The following is a 17844-nucleotide window of genomic DNA, read 5'->3' on the forward strand; positions in this document are numbered from 1 at the left end:
CGCAAAGGTCCTCAATCCGATAAGGTTAAAAACATAAGCATCCAATCTGTGATACACCAAGATACGCCAGTCTGCCTTCGTCTGCTTCGTTTTGAATCCTATGTTGACCAAGTTTTCTTTTTTCTAAATCGTTCCATTCTTTCCACTCAATTCCTTCTTCACAATCTGTACCATTCACACATCTCTCCCACGCAGCTCTCAAACCCTTCTCCAGATTAGTGATCCGGCGTATTGAATACTACTGAATAACACCGATCGATCTCGCGTCTCGAATGATCAACGTCGCAATAGAGCCAACTCGCTCATTCCCGCAGTCAGATAAGCAAGCACCTTCTGTGGTTCTTGCTCGGGAGTGACCATTAGCGACACCTGATAATTGAGACTCTTTGCTAGCTGAATGGCTTAATCTTCATACTCATCGAGGTATAAAGCCAAGATGGTTACTGCAAATGAATTCGAAGATGCTGATTTAATTTGGGATCAATTTAAACATGATATCATCCAAAGGGTTTTAAGGTATGGTGATGTACTTGTTAAGTAAGTGTTTTATGAAAATGATCCTTTTTGTGGGATGGGTTTGGGCAAGGGATCAGTGATTGATTTTCTTTGGTTTTTTAGTTTGGTTCGATGATTATGTTGAGGATGGAACATCAAGATTACTAAAATTGAAAAATTTGTTTCATAAGTGAGTAAATTGATTCTATTATCCCTTTTTTGAAAAGTTGCTACCCTTTCATCAATACAAACTGATGATTTTGGGGTTTCTCTTCCCTACCAAAATCGATGTGGACGTGGGTCAATGGTCGCTTACGTTGGATCAAAAAGCTACCACCGCCATCACAAGCCAGGTATGTGGTTAGCAAGTTGACCTACCCATCCGCTGAGCTCTTGCTGATGGAATTTGTGTTTAGATTCAAAAATCTGGTGATGGAGACCGATCGCAAGGTTTTTGATGGTACTTGCACGTTTGCAGCCATCATGACAACACACAAGGATGATATAATTCTTCCTGACAAAAACAAGGGGGAGCAAACATGAACTGAATATTGACTGATTGTGAACCAACTTGTTATCTTATTTTTCTTTTCTTTTACTTTCCTTTATTTTAGTTTATTTTCTTTCACTTTCTCTTCTTTTATGGGTTCCTCCAACTACTTCTTTACATTAAAGAACTTTTTGTCGATCGAAGATTGTCGTTCCTCTTATTTCTGTTGCGCATCTGGAATGTATACAGCCTCTGATGTTACTACATTTGCTGTGTATCAACCCAGTTTGCATGGTATCGTGACCCAAGCGAAACGAAATGCAAGCTCCAGTATGGAGCGCGCTCACTGGATTAAAAAACACGGAATCAAAAATATATATACAAAAATAGCGGCTATACAATAAAATCACAATTTGAATTGAATCAAACTGAGACCCGATTAAAATCTGGGGTGGATCCATGTTCCAGAAACATACGACTTATGTAAATGAGATGTGCAGAATACATTTCACAGATGTAGCTAAAAAGATTTTGTCAGCAATATGTTGCAAGTATGTCTGACTTTCATACTTGATACGTTCAGCATTCATGCTGATTACATAACAATTATGTACGACAAGTGTTGAGCAGAGATAAACAAAACATGTTCGCAACGTAACCACATATGTTTACGTCACGTTTTTACTGGGGGTGTTTTCAAATCATCAGGAAAACATTGTTGAAACAGATGGTGAAAACATGTAAAAATTACGAATATTTTGATCCGTAGTGTAGTCGACAAGCGCACACCAACTCCCTTTGAGGCAGAAAGGGAAGTCGTGCGCGCTCGTCGACGAGCGAACACTACCCGGACACGGTGTATAGTAACATGAAAAAGCTTCAGGCTCCATGCAATAAAATTGACATCAATAATTTTTGGCCTTGACCCAGGATTATAGGTAAGTAAAATGAAAGGTAGGCAGGCTTGATTTCATACACACCATCATATAGCTGGTACTCACTTTTCAGCGTGCTTTGCTGAGGGAGGCTCACATGAGACCCATCAGATGACTCTGTCAAGACAGTGGAAGCCTGATCCCCATCATTAATCAGTCTGCTGACTGACACCAGACTGGCTTTCTGGCAATGATTTCACTTCATCAGATCTACAAGCTCCAAAATTAGGGTATACAAATATCATTCTGGAAATTCCCAGACAATTTTTTCCAGAACAATAGAAGCTTCCTGGTGTTCTAGAAAACACACGGTGTTGGTTATTCAAAGCTTCATAACAGTGACACCATAAGTTCGGAACACATCCATAAAAAACTTCTGGTGTTCTAGGAAAACCCTTCTGGCAATTTCCAGAACCATATTTGTATACCCTATGTGTAAGAGATGAGTCGGGCTGGCAAGTGTTTTCTCTGATCAGAGACTGATCTTTCTGAAGTTTGATTACTGGAGCTGGGTGAGCCTAGATGAGCTCCAACAAGTTTGCGCCACACAGGTTCAGGCTTACATAGTACGTTGATGAATGGACCATCTTCCACTTTGATTAAACCGTGTTGAAGCCTCTTCGAGAATGTCAGGGTGGGGAGACGTAGAAACTAATTTGGGCTGCTGAGCTGAGTCTACATGAATTCGAGGATAGGAGATAAGGTTTGTATGATCCTATTCGCTGAATTCACAACATCCTTGATTGGTCTTCACCTTTCCAAAAAGCGAAAGATTCATGTGATGAGCGCTATTACGATTTATATATTGGTTTTAGATCGCGCTTATTACCTTGCTTTCATGTGATTCATGTTCTCATCGTGGCTGATATAGAGCCTCCGAAATTCGAATAAGCTGCCTTTGTATTTATTTACCCTACTCGTGGTCAGTTTAACTTCTTTGCTTGATCTTTGTTCTGTGGTCCTTGACTCTGACCGAGCATGGTCTGTGGTTCACCGCGGCTGTAGAGAGTTGTGAGTCCATGAGCTGTATCCTGTCAGCTGTCCTTGCAGACTGTATTACTTAATCTTATTCTCAACCACAGTCGATCGAAAAAACCGTATGTAACATCAACGCTAAATTCAAAACTGTGTATGTATCACGATCTGAGCTCATATCTCAATCAGGTTTCAACTTCCCATTCATCTCCCGCTCTTGGGCTTTCCAATTAGAAATACTCAATTCAAGCATTATTTCATTTAATATACGTATGGTGTATTATTTAAATTCTTCTAACTAAGACCTACGTACACCTCTTTACCTGTCTACCCCTACTGTTTAATTTACTCTCGTTCTTCCTCTTTAAACTCAGACAGCTTCTTCTTTCCCAAGCCAATTTTATATTTTTTCTTCGACCGAATCCCTATTTCATTTTTCTCCGTTTGCATCATCATCTTCATCATACATACCTCTCATTCTCTCCTTCAACTTCGTTTGTCATTCGCCTTTCTCTCTCTTTCCTCCCTTGTGTATCGTTTCTGACCAATCTTTCGTTTTCTCCTCGTCATCCACACGTCCCTCATTTCAAATTCACAACCTCACTCCTTTCCCTTTCTTTACCTTCACACTCTAGTAGATTTTCGGCATGTCTGCTATCACCGAGTCTGCTCCTAATCTTCCTCCCATTTCGGTCGGCGAATCCTCGATCGCTCCTGCGGAAGCTGCCGCTGCCGCTACCCCTGCGCCTGTCGAGGTTTGTCTCACCCTTCGCTTATCTACTGACTTCCATACTTAACACTAACCCTTGTATTCTAGTCGTCTGAGGTAGCCGAAACTCCTGCTGTCGAGGCCCCAGTCGAGGAAGCAACAGAAGCCCCTGCTGCTGAGTCGGTAAGTAGCCTTCCTTTTCTCCGAGGTCTCCCTCCAATGATTCTCATGTCTCTCGTTGTTAGGCCACTGAGACTCCCGCTGCGGAGCCCAAGGCAGACGAAGCTCCCAAAGTTGAAGAGGAGAAGAAGGAGAAGAAACCTGCTCGAAAGCCTTTTGCTGATCTTTTGAACAAAATCCGCAAAGTAAGTCTGTTTCCTGCTATGGTTCTATTAAAGTTTCTGATCGTTGTCTTATCTTTTAGCCGCTTGACAAAGCCACCACAGAGAAGAAAGATCCGGAGGCTACAGTTGCTCCTACTGAACAGGAAGCTTCGTCCGCCAACCCCGCGTAAGTACTCAACACCTGTGTCTGCGGTTTTGCGTTACTCATCATGATTTCTACTTTAGCCCCGGTGAACCAACTCCTCAAGTGGCCGAGTCTGAACCCGTTGTTGAAGCGTCTGCCGCCGAGCCTGCACCTGCTGAACCCACAACGGCCGAGAAGGATGTCACTACGCCTCGGAAAGAACGCGGAAATCTTTTCGATAAGATCACTGCATTCGTTCTTAAGCCTAAGAGTCCAAAGGGCAAGAAATCCACTGAGCCGCTAGAAGAACCCAAACCTGCTGAAGCAGCTCTTCCAGCTGAAGTCCCTGAACCCACACCCGAAGTAAGTTTTTCTCTTTGCAACTATTGTTATGCTGGCTAAGAAACTGCGCTGCACAGACTCTTGCAGTCACCGAACCCGCTGCTGTTGCTGAGGTACCGGCTGCCGAGGCTGAGACCCCTGCCGCTGAAACCCCAGTAGCACCTGCTGAGGAAGCGGCTCCGGTCACTGAAACTGCTGAAGAAGTGAAGACGGAAAAGAAGTCGCCAAAAGTAAGCTGCCTTTGCTGCTAAGCTTGGTTGCATCAACTGACTTCTCCTCTTCCAGGACTTGGCTAAACTTGCTCGACGATTTAGCGGACGTCTTTTTGGCATCAATGAAAAGAAGGTCGTTAAGAAGCCCGAGGCTACGAAAGAGGAGGCTGAAGAGACTGCTCCTCCCAAGGACACTGCTCCTGTAAGGTTTTTTGACGAAGCGGACTTGACTCAGAAGCTAATTCTTCCTCCTCATGTAGGCCGAAACGATTGTTCCGGCAGATGCCACTCCTGAGGCTGCTCCAGAGACTGTTGCCCCTGTCGAGACACCGGTGGAAACGTCTACCGCCACCGAAGCCACTCCTGTTATCGCTGCTACTGCATGATAGCGTTTGTGCTACTCCATCGCCTCCCAACTTCCACACCGAGACCATATCTTCTTCACTTATTTACCTTTCTCTGCAATGTTAATTTCTATTTTACTTTTAATTCGACTCTCACTTTCATATACCCCTCGACTCTGCTTTATTTGGAGGCTCGAGGCCCGGTACTTTACGCATCATGCTAGCTGTCAAACACGGATGCTTCAACATGGATTGCGCTTTCAACAACCAGGATTATTATTAACGCTTTTATGTGTCGTGACTGAAGTTTAGTTGAGTTGTTGACCTCGCGTTGCCCATATTGGTACTTGATGCATAAGCTCGATTTTATCTTGTCTCTTTATTGTCTCTGGTGCCACTGCACATTGTTCTTCTATTCACTCTACTGCTCATGCGCGCTGCAATGCACTCTTGTGTTCATGATCATTTTACAAAAGAGGAAAGGACATGGCTTGCAGATTTTGCTCTAAAAATTTGTCCTCCCTTGAAGACTATTGCCTCTGCCTGTACTCTTTTCAAGACTCCGCTGCCTCTACGTGCCCAGTTTTGGAGACTTTGCTGTCTCTACCTCAATGTAGCATTCCTGCGCTCCTCATCCTTGTCCCTGCGATGAGCTCAAATCTGTGTGACAATCAACAAATACCAAGCGAAACCTGAATTTACTCATTTCCTTCTCTTGACCATTGAGGCACCTGTCAAAATGATGGTCGTTACTCGCATATTCTTGAGACGTTGTAAGATTTGAGAAGCATATATTCATTGAAAGAATCACATCAAAACAATCAATGTCATGAAACGTTCGAAGGTATGAACAAGATGATGAATTTCAGAGGATTAACGGGTCCCATTCAAACTAACAACATATATTATTCAATACATAGATTGCATGAGATACGAAATGAATTCATCTCATCACAAACCTCTCCTTTCACATCATAGATCAACCAAAATAGTTGTCGTGAATTCAAGAAGAAATAGGATCAGGTTTGATCGGCTCTTATCTTTTCTCAAGCTTGATCAGAGCTGCTCATACAACAAAGAAGAAAGTAAATTACAACATGCAGAGTCTTAATCGATCCTTTCTGTCCAAGCACTAAGAGGAAAAATGCAAAGATTATGATAGATGATGAAAAGGTGTGAAAGGACTATCAGGTAAAGAATGTCTTAATGATTTTTTCTTGGTAGGTGTTACTTGATAATCATCATGTCGAGAACGAAGAGATGGAGATCGTTGAGGAGAAGTGACCATTGATGGTGATCTCGATCTGCCCAAAATTTTCACTCCATTGATTGGAAGAGGCGATTGAGAACCCATGGAAGAAATCGGCGACTGAGCATAACTAACTGAATTGATTCCTCCTCCTCCTCCACCACCACTCCCGCTGATCTTCCTCCAAGATGAACTTAACTCGGACATCAGACCACCGGTACTTCCTTCCCTAGAGGGCGTTGGAGACTGAGTAACGACCGTGGTTCTTGCCCTCGAACTTAAGAGCAATGGACGAGGTCCTTGCGAGCTACCCATCAGTACTGAACCGGAAGCGATAGGAGATCCAAGGCTACCAGTTGAGGGCGGCGAGTGGATGGGGTCTACAGAGACTGTTGAGGAACTTGAAGATGAAAGTCGCGACCAACGCGCTGATGAGAGAAAACTTTCGGTTCCTGTATCAGCATCGCTAGCCTCATATGGTGATTGGTGATTATATGACTGAGAAGCAGGAGTAGAAGGACTAGGTGGATCAGACATCGAAAGAGACGTTAATTTAGACACGATCGTTGGTGGACGCCATGAGGACGCCAAGATGGTCCAGTTAGTAGCTTGCTTAGAAAATCTGCGAGTTGGACGTTATAGAAGATACGATGAGCCAATAAAACAAGTAGTAAGGGCGGGAGAGGAATTACAGACGTACGTCGCAGCTGTATCACTATCCTTCCAAGCTTCAGCCCGAGTCTTGAGTTTTTCCAACAGACCGCCGTTATGGTTTTCTACTGCACCGTTCACAGGCTCCATTGACCTCTGGTGCTGATTGGTCGGGGACGATGGTAGCGGCGGGCCAAGGTTCGTAGCAGACTTGGACTTATACCGCTGAAGAGATGTCCAGCCAAGCGCATTAAATGGACCAGGGCGATTGTACGAACGTTGATGTGGATGACCATCATGTGCTGATTCCTGTTCTTCGGTCTCGAGTACTGGTGGTAATTGATGACTGGGATGATGGGTCAGATCCGTTGTTGGCTGTTCAGTCGCAAAACCTTTAGCCAATCGACGTTGACGAATTAGTAAGGCGTCCTGAACAATCGTATCTACGTCAAGAGAAGGGAAGCCAGGAAAGCCAGGTCCGGAGCGAAAGGAGCGAATGCCTTGCAGTAACTTGATGGCTGATGCAAAGCTTGTAATATTTAAGATGGTGGGACCGAGCTGGAGCGTGAGAGCACATGCGATATCTACCAAAAAGTCCATCATTTCCTCTTGGTTGGCTACCCCGTGTTGTGACTGAGAAGGATCGAGATTCAAAGTAAGAAGTGGATCCCATAGCCGGATGACGTCGGCTAGATTAAAGCAGTGAGTAAATAGACAGGTAAACCAATTGAAAGTATATAGAGTCGGGTCGACACCGAGTAGGGCTAGATGATCGGAAAGGGAGGGGTGAAGCCACTTGAGTAACGCCCCGTAACGGTCCAAAAGTCGGCCAATACCAACTTGTTGTCGAGTGGTAGGGATTGGGTTTGAGAATTGAATAGGTTCGGTAAACCGTAAAGGTGAACTGGGTCGGTGAGGTTGAAGGAGAGTAGAAGGTAAAGGATTGTCAAAAGATTGTACAAAGATGTCACGGACTGTCGACACGAGAGTGGTAAAGGCCCAGAAAGCATCGGCTTCGACTTTGTCACTCAGCAAATCACTTTCTGATTTATCCTCGTAGCCAACTTGCTGAGGTTTTGTTTGACCAAAGACATAGAGGATCAATGCGCCCAACTCGTTCATTCCTTGAACGTACCCAATGCCAGGATTAAGGGTAGACCAAACATATAATAAACGAGTAAGACAATCATGAAAGGTGTAAGTGAGTCTATCGCCTTCATCATCCTCTGCTTCGTCAGATGCTGGTCGTTGGGATAGCCTAGGAGTGGGTAAGGGATTAGGTAGAGGTGAAGTAGAAGGTGAAGAAGGGCTACAGATTGGACTAGGCGCCTGGATACTGAGGAGAGGAGTGGTAGGCTGAGCATGATATTCAGAGTAAGTGATGATAGGATCGAGTTTGGGTTGTAAGGTGATGAACTGAGCATGGTCTTGATCTGATGATTCGATGTGAGTGGTATGAGTAGGTGAACAGGCGCGTTCGTCGGTCTCATCGAGAGGACTGCTAGTGGTAGTAGTACAGGAGCTTGAGCTTGTGAGAGAGGAACGTTTGATAGAATCGTCTTCCTGATCATCAAATGATGAGTCTTGTTTCTGATTATGAAACGTAGATTCGTGTATGTGATCTTTAGATGATCTTGAAACAGATTGATGTTGATGAGAAGGTTTAGAACGAAGGGGATTTAAACGGTTTAATTGATTGATCAGAATATGAAGTTTGACACCAGATGACGAGTTGAGATTGGCTTTCATAGGTGAACTGAAGAAGGTAAGATTAGCTTGAGTCCGACGAACATCAGCGTCAATAGAGCTGAGAGTTTGATTAATCTGATCGCGTTGAGATGTTTGTTTCGAGTCATTAGGAAAAGAAGAACTAGCAGGTGAAGTGAGATTTGAACCGTTCTGCACAATGTGAGCCAATCAGATGATTAGTTAGGTTTGGTTTGATTGAGAATTCGAAGAAACAAACAAACATGAAGATCGATTTGTTGAACGAGATAACTCATTAACTCATTATATTCAGTTCTTTTGTTATTAAGTTGTTTTGATCGTTTTTGAGGATTTGTTTCAGATGTTAAGTTTAAGAGCAAACTCCAAATGATAGGTCTAAGGTGATTAGGATGATCGGGGATACCTTTTGGAAAGAAAGTAAGGAGAGGTCAGATTGATAAGTTGATTGTTGAGGATGAAGAAAGAATAGGCTTACCATGATTTAATAATAAACCTTGAAGTGATCTTAAGTTAATGGGCTGTTCTTGATTGAATAGTTTGGTGATTGGATGAGAAGTGAATGATGAGTTCATGATACGATTTGTTTTGTGTGTTGAAGTGGTTGTTTGAGAAGTAAAAAGAAAGGAAGAAAGTTATAAAGTTACGAAATGTTTTGTAGAATTGTTCTTAAATTTCATTTCGAGCTGTCTGTCTTTTAGAATTTAATTTGGAGTGTTAAATCTCGCACTGGCATAAATATGTACACAGTTAAATTTGACTTGCAAGTGGGTTCAACTTTATTTATAATGACATAATCCACCACTCGAACTCAGCCCAAGTCAACTCTCACCCTCACTCACTCTGACTCTCGATAACTTTCACCAACGCTTCACATGAACCATGAATCACAATCAAAATGAAATAAGCAATCGATCGATCACCAAGAAAACATTCTTCACTCATGCTGATATAGAAGCTCAACTTCAAAACGTAAGTCATTTCCCATTCCACTCAAAACCAAATCAAATCGACCATTTAATCTAATCGCTCTTGTCGTATACAATCTGTAGCTTTACCTTTATTCTGACTTTTCATCAACCACTCGATCTGGTCATCAAGATCAACTCGATCATCTTGGTCCTATCATTCGTAACATTCATTTATCTAAACAACAAGATGCATTCTTACGACATCTTCTTAAATTTATGAGAACCAAAGAAGCCGAAATCGAAGCTGTCTGTCATGCAAATCATCAGGTCAACTCATCATTCATTCACTCACTCACCTCTCTTTCTCTTATACATCAAATCATTAAATCAACCCAAATCATATCTTTTACATTTAGGACTTTATAGGATCAGTTGATAAATTATTAAGTGTTCGACAAGGTACTCTATCCCTTCGATCACATGTAGTCAGTCTCGATTCATCACTTCAATCATCAGGTGCTTCTCTAGCTTCAGCTCGTTCTTCATTACTCGATGCAAGAAAAGTGGCATCCAACATTGATGATACAATCGATACCCTTCAAGCTTGTTTACGCGTCCTCGATCTCTCTAAGAAAGTCTCTCAACAGATTCAAACGGGAAAATTCTATTCGGCTTTAAGATCATTAGATGAACTTCAATTCATTCATCTTAAGCCTCTCTTACCATTTGCTGCCTTTGCTGGATATCTTGGTGAAGCACTTCCAAATGAGAAAATTAGAGTTAGAGAAGAAGTCACCAAACAACTCAATTCTTGGTTATATGAAGCACGTGAACGAAGTGGAAGTGTCGGAAAATTGGCGATGGAAGGAATGGAGATGAGGACAAGGAGATGGAAAGCAAGACGAGACCGAGTTAAACATCAGGACTCGGCTTCTTTAGCCATGCTTGTGGATGTCAACACACCGGTCGAGATGGCGGTCAGTGAACGGCATGAATGTGAGTCAGAATATCCAAGTGATCAAGGAGATTTTGAAAATTTTGACTAAATCATCTCCATCCTTTAACTTCAGATAATGTCTTAGAGTCAACTCAATCTCGGATCGATTTCTCACCACTCTACCTGGCCATTCATATCTATGAAACCCTTGATGCCAACGAAGAGTTGAGGAAGTCATTCAGGGACGATCGTAGAGCACAAGCTCATTTGATTGTTTCTTCTACCGCCTCATCCCCATTTTCATTGGAGAACTTGGCTAGCTTAATGGAGTCTATCGTCGGCTTTTTTATCATCGAGGCTCATGTTTTACATACTACAAAGTCTTTTAGGGATGAGACAGATGTGGATAATCTTTGGGAGGAGATGTGTGAACGGGTAGTCGCAATTATTACTGAGGGAATCGGAGGTTGCGAAGATCTCGACATCTTTCTTGGAATCAAGACAAAACTACTCACATTTGCCCAAACTGCTGCGGTAGGTGATGTTTTCATCTCCAAAGCCCAATTTTGTGGCTATCTTACTGACTTTGAAAATCTATAGGCGTATGAGTACCCGGCTACACAATTAAATGTCCTTCTCAGTTCACTCTTTGAACGGTACACCGATCTTTTGCGATGGAAATACGGTACAGATTTTCAGCAGATAGTCTTGGATGATGACCATCAACCAATGACAGTTAACAACGAGGATGAATTTTCAAAGGTAGTAGAAGTGAGCTTCTTACCTGAACAGGGTGAATGGGCTCAAGAGAATTTAATCACGTATGTCTTTTCAGGTTTACGTTAAAAAATCTGGAATATATAATTTGATGTTGAATTCCTTGCTCACTTTAGGGGTGGATATCCAGCCGCTCTTCCGTTCTCTCAGACTTACCCACTTTGTTGCATCGATATTCGAAACTTTGTTACAAAATACTATCATTTTGCGGATGGATTTGTTTCGGCGATGCGCGATACTGATGATGTGCTACGTAAGGTATCTCGTATTCCATATCTTAATTAAACACACGTATCTTAAAAATCTAATTCTTGAACTCGGTCATCATCTATCTTTACTTTGTTCTAGTCACTTGACAAACTTTTGATCAAGCATATCAACGGTCATATCCGTTCTCGAGTTCAAAATACCAGGAATCTGTCACAACTTTCTCAGATTGTAATCAATCTACAATTCTTTCAAACCGCATGTCTCGCACTAGAGCGCTTACTTGTCACCCTTCGGTAAGCATTTAAGAATCTTACTATAGATCATTCCAATCTCAGATACAAGGAGCCCATTATAAATTGACATCGTTCTTCTGATTTGGATTTGGATAATATTCATACAGGGTAACACCGAGGGGTGGATTAGTGAAATTAGATTCATCTCGAGCATTCCAAGCCACACTAAGTTTTTCCGAAGAAACGATCCTATCAAGAGTTCATGCCAAGATTAAAGATTTTTTTGAATTGGCTGAATATGATTGGACAACCGATCGAATGATGGCAGTTGATGAAGATGGTGAAGCTAGTGTATATTTGATCGAATGTATGAATTATCTTAAAACGGTGATGACCAGTGTTTTGAGCATCTTACCACACAACGTTCGAGTTGCGATTCATCTTGGAGCTTGGTCCTATATCGCTCAGAGATTGATGGTAAGACTTTTTTTTTTTCGAAACTCATCTTTCACTTTTCTTGTCACTCTCTAAGATGGTTTTTTTTTTCATTTTCCTCAGGGGTTTTTTGTTGAACGTGAACCCATCAAAATGAGTGATGGAGGGCTATCCTATCTGGCCAATGACATACGTTTTGCAGTCTCGCGTGCCAAATCTGTCAATATCGAAGGTGTTGAACCGATTTTTGAAGAACTGGTTCAGGTTGAGTTATGATTCACTGAAATGCTTGACTTTACTTATTAGTCAAGTTGAACAACTTTTGGAATCATTTATTCACAGATCGTTGGATTACTAGAGAGTCCAGATGTAGGTGGATATCTAGATCCAGATTATCGTGAAATGAAGTACAAGCTAGTCACACCTCGAAGGGTGAGTCATCTTTTTATTATAGATTTGTAATTATATGCTTTATGATGGGGTAAGATACTGAGCCGGGTTATTTAGCTCGCTCCTATCTTAATCAAACTTGTCACTCATCTGAATTCGATCAATTCTGCACCTGATCCTTCAAGGAAAGAAGCAATGGTACGTGATGAACTTTTGAATGCTTTGTTCCATACTTTGTAAATGACTGAGACAATCATACCTTTTTATGTCTTACAGGAAGACGTATTGAAAGCTGTTTCAAGAGCTTGATGAGGATATGGTTGATTATGGGTTGGTAAATGTGTATGTAAATTATTTTGGTTGTAGCTCTGTACATCTGACTTAGTTGAAAGCTATTGAGCTGAAATTGAATCTCTTTGGCTTCAGGTTCAGCTTGAATGACCATCTTGGGTAAACAAAAGTGGAAGACCCCTGTGAGAGCTTTGTATCACATCTTCATGGAGTAGTCAAATTGATGCCAATGCAACCATGAAGGAAAACCTTGGAGACTATTATGTGTAATTACAATTGAATACTGTACTTAGTATGCCATGTGAAAAAAGTGTAATGATCAAGTTGTGAATCTACTCCAAAGGCAACCTATGGTGTCTAGATAGATAAAATTGGTAAAATGAAGGTTGTTGAAGTTTACAATCTTCTTATGTTGATGACTGGGGAATATGTACCCAGTGGTCATTGCTGGCTGCCACATTGTTTGTCAAGCCCAATACCATTACTACAATGTCAGTGCCTCACTCTGGTATTCTTTCTTACTCACTCTGGGAGAAGTGGACTGCCAGACATCACCAAGACACAAGTTAGAGTCATGTTCCATGAGCAAGTACTAACAGACAGGGATGGACCTGGCTGGGCCATGATACCAGCCAAACCAGAGAATTATGGAGATATCCATGCTTCTCTCATGCCTGCCACATTTTTGTTTGACACTCACAACACACATCATTTCCAACTTTCCAAGTCTAAAGTCATCAACTTAAGTAGGGACTGTAATTTTTTTGGATCACCCACCCATCTAGTCTGGACACAGGTAGGTGGTTGATTTCAGCAGAATAATATTGAGACAGCAAAAATCACCAACCCATGCCCAGGCTCCCCCAAACACACTTCTCCTTCTTTGATGAAAATGAGTCAAAGGAGAAGTATCAAGAGAATTGATGACCCTGTCCAATGTAAGACACTGACCCAGGTGAAAGTATGACTAGCTGACTTCAATGCATGACAAAGTTGGTTTGTACCAACACCTAGCACAACTCAGCTCCCAGCACCACACTGATTCCTTATATCAATATCAGTGCTTCTAAAATGCTATGATGTCTACTTGTATGTTGATGCCCCAACAGTCCCACCCAGCCAGTGCATGTGAGTGAGCTTAAACCTTTTGAACTCTGCTCCTACAAATATTACATCATCTTAACCATTATTTGTGTTAGGAATCTTGCCACTTCTCTTCTCATTCTGCAGGTCATCATTTCAAGTGGTTGCATTACCTGTCTGTTCCCAGGCTCTGGAACTGAGAGCAACAACTATGAAAAATGCACTACTATCTTACATTTCTCCTTTCAATTACTATGTCTTTGGTGTGACTTCCCAACATAAACTTCCAAATGACCTATGATGTCTTTACTTCTTGTTTCTACAAAGAATCTCCAAAATTGAATTTAAAGCTGAATATTTGATGTTGCATTCACAGCAAATGATGGTTCAAAACCTTCCAATATTCCATACCAATCATCTCCTTTGGCTTATCATGATCAAGATATAGGCTTGAACCTGCAGAATAACTTAGGAGAGCTTAATGATCAGATTCAAAAATATCTCACAAAGTCATTTGCTAGTACATGCTTGGGGTGATTGACATAAGTGGGGTCTTTATAATCATGTTTCTGTTGATATCTGAGACTGTAGGATGTTTGTATCTTACTATGATTACCCTTTGAAACTTTTTTGTCTACCTCTTTGCTGACCTCTTAGATCATGTTCATCAAAGTCAACTTTTTTGATGTGTTGGCTCATTGTATTCCCTTGTTTTCTGAGCTTGTCTTCCTCAAGTCTTAATAAGGTCATTTGATCAATTCCCAAGATGGGCCTGGAAGTACATACAAGTAATCTTGCACCACATAGAGATGATATGTTTGATATCACAGATGATAATAATCAGCAAGATGATCAAATAAAAAATGACATCAAATTATATAACTTCTCAACGATCAAAGTACAACACATTCTAAATTTCTTTCTGCATGGACTGATTCAATAAAATCCCACCCAAAAAATAAAAAGCTTTCAAAACCCTAAACTTTAACCAAATCTTCACAAGAATAACCCAACACAACATGGTGATCATAATCAAGGACAGACGAAGAAAACAAAGAAAAAAACAAAAAGACAAAAGATTAGGATGTTTATATATATAGACCTAGAAAGACAGAGGATCAAAAATAAATAATCTTAAAAGAGAAAAAAGAATGATAGGGATAGAGTAAAAAAAAGTTTGTCTTTATGCTTTATTTATCACAAAAGATGTTCCAAACATCTTCAAGACAATGAACAATAATGAAATGGATTAAATTCCTGTAAAACCACACACAAGTCTACTTCGATCGTGGTGAAGCATTAGGCCAAACGCCTTCCTCTTTAAACTTTTCAATTTGGTCTTTGATTACTTCCTCAGTCATCGCTGTGTATTTCGGAGTCCAACCGACAACCTTTTTGACCTTTGTACCATCTAGCGCAATGTGATGTTTAGACAAGAGGGCGACTGGTAAAGTGGGCGTAAAAGGAGTGTTGACGATAGGTGGAGTTGATTTCGACAGCATCTCAGGCCATGGTGCAAAGTGCTGTTGAATTCAGATGAGGTTCAATAACGACGCTTAATGAAGACAAAATGAAAGATCAATGGCGCAACAACGCACTTTTTCATTCACATCTTCAATGACGTCAACCATATTGAGCTACAGATTTGTCAATCATTGGTCAGTGATCTCGTGATTTTTCAAGATAGGAAAGACACCAACTTTAGCAAACTGGTTGATGATCTTTCCATAGAACCCTGTCTTCACGCCCACGACATTTCCGGCCATAGTAGCCATCATGCCTTGGGTTGTATCGCCATCGTCGACCAAATTGAACATCGGTGCCGTTACCACTGCGTCTCGGGCTGGCATACCCTCTGGTACCTTCTCTGAAGAAGGTAAGAGACAAGGGATCGGATCTGAGACAGCGTCGCTTCGTCCAGATTTGGCCATCCACTGTGCAAGAGCCCAAAGCCCAGACGCAAGGTCATGAGAATGGAGAGTATGCAACCGAAGATCAGCTGACCAACTAGTCGAGTTGATCCAACCGGATGCAAAAAATGTATGCAGTGTTGTGAGACCAGGAGGACCCGGATAGATGACCGGTAGTAGGAATAGTCCCCAATGGCCGGATTCAAGAAAAAACAGAATGGCACAGATGATAAGATCCGACGAGAGACGGAATTGTAAAGGATGGCACAGATTGAATGAGATCAGACAAAAACCTCTTAAAAGTATAGAACAAAACGAAACCCCCATGCAAGCGAATCATAGCGTGTAGGATGAATTGTGTCTCAAGGACATCTGACTCACAGGTGTTCCATTCGTTCGCCAATGTACTTATAGATTTCGCCAATCAAAAGTCTCGGGGCATCTAGAAGCATGTGTGATGTAATTCAAACCAGTCAGAAGAGCTGACGGAGTCTTTGAACTTCAGGTGAGAAATCATGAAGGGACCAACATCCATCAACCATGTACGGGCCATACAATAAGGCAGGGCGAGCGATCACGAGGTTCAAGCTATCATGAAAGGTACAAAGGAAAAGAGCGGTGATTTGGTAAATGAAAAAGTTGATCGAGTTTTATAGGTGAAAATCCAAAGATGCTGGACTCACGTAGGTAAAGCCGCCATTGCACGCACACCTTCATGAATCCATTTAGAACGCATGCTGAATGGCTTTCCCTCACCCTCCTTGATTGGTTTTTTATTATCACTATGATAAAGGGGCGGCAATTCTCGTACATAAGCCTTCACTTGACACTCAGCTGCGATTCGACCTAATTCTGGTAAGAGTCGAGCAGTACGTTCGATGTGTACACCTTCTTCGACATTATAATCAGTCTCGCCCGTAAAATCAAACACAAAATCGTAAGAAGGTGTCGTAGAAGAAGATGAAGTAGGATCTCGATAAGCCTCTGGAAGCGTGAAAGCCTTGGTACGTGAAGCTGGAATAACCAAATGGATAACCAATGTCAGAAATGCTGTAAGTCGATCGAATTGGTAAACTGAGACTCAACTAGCCACCAACAAGTTAGCTTGCATGTATTCCACACCCTTTGTAGCTGCATCTTTCAAAACTCTTTGGGATTCCTTATCCTATTGATTTCCATATAAACCAATCAAAGCAATGAATCAGTCAGAATTTGAATCAATGTTGGAATCTGAATCAGATATGAGATTAGAAAACCAAGACCCACAACATAAGTGGTGTAAGCATCATCCTCTGGTAAGCACAAGTATTTGTCGACCAATCGAACGTGTCTGACTAAAGGTCTAAAATGTGATGGAATTGATGTGATATAGAGTTTCGATCGATCAGGTTCGGTCGAAATCTTGAACAGTTATTCTTCATTAAACTTTTTTTAACTCACTCAGCAGGAGCTGCAGGGACGAGAAAAGGAAGTAAAGCTCGAGCATGACCATCTTGTAAACCACCTTAATGATAAAAATCAAAACAAACAAAGCAGGACTTTGGATTAATTTGTTCTGAATATCTTGATTGAAAATAAAAGTGAAGTTAAAACTGACCTAAGATTAACACTGTTGGTTTGCTGTGATCGCCAGTGGAAGTCATGATAGAGTTAAGTATGTATGTATAAAAGTGAAGGTGAGGTTTAATTTCAATCAAAAGAAAAATTGAAAAATCAAAGATGTAAAAATTAAAGCAGAAGAAGTGGTTGTATGTAAAAAGCCTTAAAAATGAATCGGATTCAAGTTTTTTTTGATCTACAGATCTTGTCCTGTCTTAAACTCTTCCGGGATTGTCAATGCTCCAAGTGTCAAAGTGTTTGTAGTGTACAACACCAAAAACATTTCAATGCGGATAAAATTATAAAATTAGATTCACATATCATCATCATAGTCAAATATCGAACGATCATATTTAATTTCTATGCTTCCCATCGATCACATAGGCCTCTTGGGTGGGACTCGCGTTCGATCAAAGGATCTCGATCAAAGGATACTTTAGGGCTCATTATATCTGACCAAAACACTTATGTAC

The 17844-nt window shown here is 41.4% G+C and overlaps 4 protein-coding genes across 4 annotated transcripts; 2 read left to right on the forward strand and 2 right to left on the reverse strand.

The window, feature by feature from the left end:
• Nucleotides 1-2832: 2832 nt before the first annotated feature.
• MELLADRAFT_73262 (uncharacterized protein) lies at nucleotides 2833-5477 on the forward strand (the record flags this gene model as incomplete). Its single annotated transcript, XM_007416572.1, has 12 exons — nucleotides 2833-2931; nucleotides 3003-3017; nucleotides 3085-3165; nucleotides 3270-3389; nucleotides 3531-3650; nucleotides 3713-3787; nucleotides 3850-3969; nucleotides 4029-4114; nucleotides 4174-4435; nucleotides 4492-4644; nucleotides 4700-4828; nucleotides 4887-5477. 8 exons carry the CDS (start codon nucleotides 3543-3545, stop codon nucleotides 5010-5012), a joined length of 1059 nt encoding a protein of 352 aa, XP_007416634.1.
• Nucleotides 5478-5860: 383 nt separating this feature from the next.
• On the reverse strand, nucleotides 5861-9192 carry MELLADRAFT_118142 (uncharacterized protein; the record flags this gene model as incomplete). Its single annotated transcript, XM_007416632.1, has 4 exons — nucleotides 5861-6841; nucleotides 6920-8769; nucleotides 8841-9001; nucleotides 9074-9192. The coding sequence occupies 4 exons, from the start codon at nucleotides 9168-9170 to the stop codon at nucleotides 6124-6126; spliced, it is 2826 nt and encodes a 941-aa protein (XP_007416694.1).
• A 285-nt stretch (nucleotides 9193-9477) lies between these two features.
• MELLADRAFT_118143 (uncharacterized protein) lies at nucleotides 9478-13183 on the forward strand (the record flags this gene model as incomplete). Its single annotated transcript, XM_007416573.1, has 13 exons — nucleotides 9478-9567; nucleotides 9648-9833; nucleotides 9923-10502; nucleotides 10577-10977; nucleotides 11044-11264; nucleotides 11337-11478; nucleotides 11569-11723; nucleotides 11831-12140; nucleotides 12222-12362; nucleotides 12441-12530; nucleotides 12606-12686; nucleotides 12765-12830; nucleotides 12915-13183. The coding sequence occupies 12 exons, from the start codon at nucleotides 9478-9480 to the stop codon at nucleotides 12795-12797; spliced, it is 2430 nt and encodes an 809-aa protein (XP_007416635.1).
• Nucleotides 13184-14601: 1418 nt separating this feature from the next.
• On the reverse strand, nucleotides 14602-17521 carry MELLADRAFT_50521 (uncharacterized protein; the record flags this gene model as incomplete). The annotated part of the gene is made up of 10 exons (XM_007416631.1): nucleotides 14602-15385; nucleotides 15461-15499; nucleotides 15563-15869; nucleotides 16154-16214; nucleotides 16302-16360; nucleotides 16456-16786; nucleotides 16859-16937; nucleotides 17039-17114; nucleotides 17213-17276; nucleotides 17370-17521. The coding sequence occupies 10 exons, from the start codon at nucleotides 17413-17415 to the stop codon at nucleotides 15140-15142; spliced, it is 1308 nt and encodes a 435-aa protein (XP_007416693.1).
• Between the last annotated feature and the right edge of the window lie 323 nt (nucleotides 17522-17844).

The sequence above is a fragment of the Melampsora larici-populina genome (assembly GCF_000204055.1).
Source record: "Melampsora larici-populina 98AG31 unplaced genomic scaffold MELLAscaffold_62, whole genome shotgun sequence".
NCBI lineage: Eukaryota > Fungi > Basidiomycota > Pucciniomycetes > Pucciniales > Melampsoraceae > Melampsora > Melampsora laricis-populina.